Genomic DNA, 7,500 nt, shown 5'->3' on the forward strand with positions numbered 1-7,500 from the left:
TTACTGTTCTTTTTATTTAGTACTTTACAGCAAGTGTGTATGGGGGGCAGATTTCATAGGCTAGTTCATGATTAGTTTTGCAGTTGTCTTCACTGGCGGCCATTAATGTAGGGAGAGTTACGTTTGTGTTTTCCCTTTCACCTCTAGACTGAATTGACAGGACAATCATGAAAAAAAAATTAACACGGGAAGGGGGTGCGTAAGTGATAGGCACTGACCAGAAATACATACATACATACATACATACATACATACATACATACATACATACAGAAATCGGTAGAGTAATTGAGAAAGCTGCCTGTGAGTTTGGCAATAATCTCCAAACCTCACTCACAGACACATATACACACACGCACACACATACACACACATACACCCGCGCGCGTGCATGTTGGTTAAGAGATCAAATTACATGCAATATGCACTGGCTGTTTTGTTACAGACATAGATGAATGTTTACTTGGAATAGATGACTGCACCCAAATCTGTCATAATACCTTCGGCAGCTATATATGTGATTGTTGGCCGGGATATTACCTTCCTACTAATGGAGATAGAAAGACATGTTTTGGTACGTTTGCCATCTTTTTCTTGCTAAAATGGTGTAGGCTTTGCGTTTCATTCATTCATTCATGCATGCATGCATTCATTCATTCATTCATTCATTCATTCATTCATTCATTCATTCATTCATGCATGCATGCATGCATTCATTCATTGAACATTACGTTTGTGACCCAAAGGTAAACATATTTCAACTTTCAACTAACAATAACAGAGACACAATAAACACAGCAGGATCCTTTGCCTAAACACATTGAACACTGATAAACATTGTCATTCTTTCACACTGCATTATAAAAGCAGGCTTCTTATGAAAACATTACCAATGCACTTGATGATTTTAATGTCTGCAATTGTTTCTTTTCTAAATGATAATCAACATTTCAACATGACAACTGCTACATCCCGACTGTGCATGGCGCCTACGTAATTATTTCGTTTGCATTAGAAGTTGTGTGAGGGTGTGTATCTAATGTCATGTTGCATGAGTGAAACGCCATGCCTACATCATTTTAGCTGTAAATGGCGCTTGACGAGAATAACAACTAATTTAAACTATTTAGCTTGGTAAACATGACTAAATGTATTACCAAAATAATTATTAAACACTATGTGACTTTTTTAAAATCAACAGTAAGACAATACAAATATACCATAATATTATTGTAGTTTTCATTCAAGTATAATTGGATGTTAGTCCCCCCCCCAAAAAAATCCTTCGTTCAGCCAAGCAAATATACGAGTGACCTAAGGGGCGGTTGTCAATACAAGTCGCTAGGTAAGTGAAAACCCTTAAGTCACGAGTATTTTCCGGCTTAGTGAATGACGAAATATTTTGGAGAATAACATAACTATTCCAGAGCCAGTATAGAGAAGGAAAATCGGGGACAGTAATGGCAACTTTGAACGTTTTTAGCTCATATTTCGAACATAGCAGAACCAGTGATCTTGAAATTCGTGAACTACGAGAGTAAATGTTCCATATTTTTGTTCAAATTGACTCTTGCATGATATAATAAACATCTGTTGAGTTTCTATTTGAGTAAATTTGTAAAGAATTGTATAAATTCGTCTACTTAATTAGCGACAACTTCATGAAGACATGTTAGTCATGTAGAAGGAAAGGCAATTTTCTTGTCACTTTAATGACTGTAATTATTTCGTTTTCTTTTTAAAGATGTGACCTGAATGATTTCCATTTAATTGTTCCCATAGTAACTTCAGTTGCCGAATGAAATCAGATAATTTTGTTGAGGGGCGTGTAGAGTAAAAGTGATTCAAACTAATTTAGGGCTGTTTGACATCGCCAAAGTCAGAAAAAAAAACAGAAAAAAAAAACAATAGAACATTAAGCCATCGTTGAAATAGAATTTTGTAACCTTTTCATTTGATTACATCTAGATATAAATGAATGCAGAGAAAATACACATGACTGTCATGTCAATGCAGAATGTATGAACACAATTGGAAGTTATGACTGCAGTTGTCATGAGGGATATAGGGGTGATGGTCGTACATGTAGAGGTAAGTGAAAGCTAGTGACGATAGTGAGGTGATGATTTCATATAATTTAAAATGAAATTAAAGCCAATAATATTACACACATTGTAAATAAAACATCAAAGTCGGTAATAGAAATACTGTCACCATTTGTGTACCTACCATGTGTTAAATATTAAGGCTCTTGTAGCTAAAACTGGAATATGAAAATTTCGACCCAACAACCAACAATACATCAACTAAGAACTGTATACGTGTACCTCGGCATTGTTCTTGTGATTTGTTGGTCGATTGTATCCAGCAATAGTACAGAAACAAGCTAAAATAGTTATCAGATTAAATGAAATCTGATTTATTGCACCGTATTACAAGTAAGACAACGAAACCTGAAGAAAACCATTGTCTGGTTCGACAAAATACAAAAGTATTATTAACACTGCTACGTTTTATCATCTGGCCGAACAAAATTTTGTTTAATACAGTAATATTTGTCGAGCAAGACGATAAAGTGTAGACATGTTAAAACAGTATTTTTTGAGCCAAACGACACGCCGCAGAATGTTTAGAAGGCGTGAATTATACGTGTTTACATCACGTTACTATTTTTTCTACGTTCAGCAAAAAATAAATGTTAGTAAACTATTGGTATTTGAGTAAAATTCGTTTCAATCATGAAAATGGAAATTACCTACCTAGGCATAATTAAAGACGGACGTCTAGAAGAGGGGTTGATAGTAACGATTTGAATGTTTTAGCATGTTGTTAACACTGTGTATCCAATGACGTGTTGGGGTGTTGAACAGTCAGTCTATTTTCCTATGTGTCTTTGATCGAACGTAAGCTACTTGGGTAACTCGTGGAATAAATGGATGTTTTATTTTTCGATTTAATATCGATATTTTGTCTTGAATAGAGATCATATTGTTTCCTTTCGGAGTTGACGAGGGTGACTTGAAACTTCGTGAAAACTACGACAAGGGGGCACCGGGCAACCCCTCACAAGACCGTGTATCCGAGACTATAATACACACAACAGGTTTTCCATTCTGGGGAGATTTCTACACCAAGATTTATGTAGGTATCAACAAAACGAAATACACTGATACTAGACAGACAGACAGACAGACAGACAGACAGACAGACAGACAATGTCGCCCACTGACACACAAGGCTTCCTTGTCTGTGATTGACACTTAGACATACATACATACATACATACATACATACATACATACATACATACATACATACATACATACGTACATGCGTGCGTGCGTGCGTGCATTTGTATATAAGTTACTATTTTCACGTTACTACGTTTGTAACATTTGCTCCATGTTCCGTCCATGTTTGATGAAATGTACAGAATTAATATCTATAAGTTAACTATTTTTACAGTTCACTGACAATGGTATCCTGGTATTCATGAACGAAAATGACAACAAATATCCGTTCCCCAATCCCTATGTCAATGGTTTCAATGATACCCAGACAGTCCCGATGATAGCAGTATTCTGGGATGATGTTGACATGGGAGATGATAGCGTGGGTGAAGTTTACTATCAGGTGAGAGTTTATATCTAAGTTAATTCATTATCTTGACTTGTTTCTTAACCAGGCAGATAGTCTGAATCTCAGTAAACAGGTTCGTAAGTTTGAAAATTCAACAATATAGTAATGTTCTGTGATATACAATCTCGTGACAGGTAGTTTGTTCGTGTCTATATGCAGGTTGCATTAATACTATAGTATGTATTGTTTTACATTAAATATGTTGAATACATTAAATATTTTATTTTATATGTTTGAAAAGTAAAGCATGAATTGTTGTATACTTTCTTGTTTTTCGATACATTTTAATCTGGCTCTTAGTCATGTATATCGTAATGTGTCAGCAGTTTATTGACAATCAAAGGTATAAAAATTATGTTTCATACCTCGAAATCTCGATTAAATATACCAAGCGAAAATGTACAACGTTTATCATTGTATACAATTGCTTGGCCACTTTAAATGGACTTGATATAACCAAATGTGTCAATGTTGTATTTTGTGAAAGGTTTATGATGGAACAGCAGGTCAACCAAACACTGATAAAAAGACAGCAATGTTAAATGCTGTAAGTGAGCGTGTCCGAAACAACAAAGATGCATATCACGGTCTTCCTTCTTACCACTGGTATCAAGACGATAACTTTGAAAATTTCCAAGCTGAGTGGGTATTACTAGTAACATGGTATCAAGTTCCTGCATTTCCTGTAGCATATACATACCGAAAAGTGAGTAAAAAATAAGACATATCGTGGCTCTCATTATGTTGCATTATACCATGCACTAGCCAAGTTCAACGAAAAATATGGGATATATACTCTGGTAGTTCTAAGTCACGACAACGCGCATCTATGTCACTACAACGCGTGTCTACGTCATTTATTCTAAATATGATTCAAAACACTTAAATTCGCCATTACTTTCCCCGAATTAAAAACAAATATTAATGGCGATAGTACTATATTATTCCCAATATGCCTCTTCACTCAGAGATGACCTCAGGGTAGTCACTACGAGTTGCTAGACGAGTAGTGACAGGCGGCCCCTTCCACCACTTGTATTTTCCTTTGCTGAACGAGGGAAAATATATTTGTGCAATATGTTAATGTCATTATTTCCAAACGTTTGGTCATGGAAAGTAATTTCATTACTTTTTCATCACAGACATAACAAAACTGAAAATTGTTCCTCATTAGGTAACTGGCTACGTTTACCATAAACAAGCACTGCTGAAAAAGCATTCAGTGTCTGAGGTGGCGTGTCCGTTTGAGATTGTCATCGAACAATTTTCGTTTCCGAATTTTCAAATAAATGAGACTACCCTCAACTTAATTTCAGTATACCATAATGGGAAAATGTGACAATTATGCAATATGTTTCACTTGTAGAATAATAATGTCATATAGCTTAAAACTTCGTCAAATGAGATATACTACGGATAAATCTTACCACTGACTATATATATATATATATATATATATATATATATATATATATATATATATATATATATATATATATATGAAGTCAGTGGTAAGATTTATCCGTAGTACAGTGCTCGATACGTCTGCATGCAGAGCGGAGTGCATCAACATCTCCTGACGAGTGATTTACATCAACATCTCCTGACGAGTGATTTACTCACGAAACAGGCTTGTAGAGACGAAAAACCAGTCTTGATTTTCTTCTACCCTCAACACACACACACACACACACACACACACGCACACACTCATATATATATATATATATATATATATATATATATTTATCACATAAATACGTGCATATCTTCTACTGTGTGACGTCAAACAGGGGTGATTTCAGAGCATATCACCCCTGTTCTACCGAACTATTTTTTCTCCGTACTGTTCGAGGCGAGTGTTCATGTCAATCCTACGCTATCATCAAGTTTATCGTAATAATTATGTGCTTTCAAAACGTAAATGCATACATTACGTTACACATATCCTTGGATGGCATGAGTTTGATACATAGAAGTCCTTTTATTTTTATTTGATACATTTTATTATATTTAAAAATCACGTAGGTTATCGATGTAGCAGCCGGCAAGCTTACTTCCGATATTTCATCGAGCTCCGTTCTCCGAACTTCCACAACCCGAGAAAATATTAATAAAATGACGGCACAAAATCGTATTCAGACAATTCTACTTACGTTTCAAACTAAATTCGATATACATGTACATCGCAAGGTTATAACCCGACAATTTTGGTTGAGAAACCACACAACAGTATGACCGATACCATACATATGGTAAGCTTGACCTCGCGACAGGTCACGCGATTATGTAATTTGCATAACCATCGGGCGCCATTTTTAAATACGCGATGAAGAATATAGTGCGATGAAATGATGCAGTATTCGTAAAATACAATTTAAAATTTTAGAAAAATACGGGTAAATACTTAGTTATGTGATAAATATATAATTCCATGAAATCAATGTTAGTTTTACGTCATAATGCTCCTCGTATGATTCCGCGGACTACAAATTCTCGCCTACCGGCTCGAATTTGTATTAGTCCGCGGAATCATACTCGGAGCATTATGACGTAAAACTAACATTGATTTCATGGGATTATATATAAATATATAATTATAGTGTTGTTAATTATTGTCATATATAAATAAGCTGGTAAACGAATCTTAAGGTATAATCAAATACAAGTCAGTTTTCTATTCGCTTTTATTTTTTCTATATGATGTTATGATAATATCGCATATAATATGGAGAGAATATTGTTCATGGTTCCAAGAACTAATGGGACAGAACACGATCGTTACTTTCAAGTTTATAGTAACTGTTCCAAAATAAATATATTATACGGTCATCATATAATATGGTATTTTCCTACAGACCAATACCTTCCAAGCTGCCTTGGCGACCGATGGTACATATAGCTTCTTTGTAATCAACTATCGCGAGGCTGATATGCTATGGAACTATAAAGCTCGTGAACAGAATAATGTAATCATTGGATATCATGGAATCAGTCTTTATTACCACTACATAAGGAACATACAGCAGTCAGCGCTAGCTGGAGTCAGCCGAAAGTATAGGCCAGATCAACATAATGGTAACACCAATAAGAAAGGCAGATGGATCTTCCGTATTGAAGAGAACACCAAGTTTACCATCAATTACAAGAAACAGTGTTATGACTGGTATGTGAGACAGCCTGACCCAGCGACTTGGAATTGGGGATTGGGAACTTGTCCCTGTGGATTTGCACAAGGTAGACAGGATAACTCGTTTAAACCTGGCAGTGATGCAAACAGTGACATAGCTAGTCAATATAATGGAAATGGAATCGATCAGGAATTATTGATGAAGGTCAACAACAGACAGGGTATGTATATCAACAATGTCACGCTATATATCAGAAAACAACCATTTACTATGTATTGGTTTGAATTAGTTTTTTTTTACATTCCGTGACTGTATTCCCAAAGTATATCTTATTATGAAAAATAAATGAGACTGTGGTGCGACATTTGTCGAAGATTCAAGTCATTTTGTACTCCTTTCCTAATAATAAAAATGTAACTCGACACACAATTTGTTATTTGAACAAACTTTAAATTTGTGTACACAAGCATATGTGCGTATACAGTTGCAGTAATGCGTCGCTCTAATATCGCTTCAATAGGCTGGAACCACATGAACCATATGCCCAGTTGGCACATTTCTTGTTTTCCTACAGGCAGAGGATTCACTATCCAGACGAGCTTTCCTAATCCATTTGGGGCTGGTCAACGATGCCGTTATCGGGCAGACCACACACTAGTCACGGGTTATGGTCGCTATGCGTGGGACAGCAGTTTTATGGAACGATACCAGTTTTTTGGAGAGTTTTTTG

The 7,500-nt window shown here is 35.6% G+C and overlaps 1 protein-coding gene across 1 annotated transcript in view; it reads left to right on the forward strand.

Annotated features, from left to right (window-relative positions):
• LOC144450002 (uncharacterized) overlaps positions 1-7,500 on the forward strand; it is a gene marked incomplete at its 3' end in the record, with an annotated part of 68,285 nt that overhangs the window by 28,073 nt on the left and 32,712 nt on the right. Inside the window, exons 21-27 of the mRNA XM_078140568.1 lie at positions 446-574; positions 1,969-2,091; positions 2,981-3,141; positions 3,466-3,633; positions 4,127-4,345; positions 6,498-6,990; positions 7,345-7,500. The exon at positions 7,345-7,500 is cut by the window's right edge and continues 42 nt beyond it. Of these exons, the coding sequence (XP_077996694.1) occupies positions 446-574; positions 1,969-2,091; positions 2,981-3,141; positions 3,466-3,633; positions 4,127-4,345; positions 6,498-6,990; positions 7,345-7,500 (1,449 nt within the window). The remainder of the gene's footprint in view (positions 1-445; positions 575-1,968; positions 2,092-2,980; positions 3,142-3,465; positions 3,634-4,126; positions 4,346-6,497; positions 6,991-7,344) is intronic.

Source organism: Glandiceps talaboti, chromosome 19 (genome assembly GCF_964340395.1).
Source record: "Glandiceps talaboti chromosome 19, keGlaTala1.1, whole genome shotgun sequence".
Taxonomy (NCBI): domain Eukaryota; kingdom Metazoa; phylum Hemichordata; class Enteropneusta; family Spengelidae; genus Glandiceps; species Glandiceps talaboti.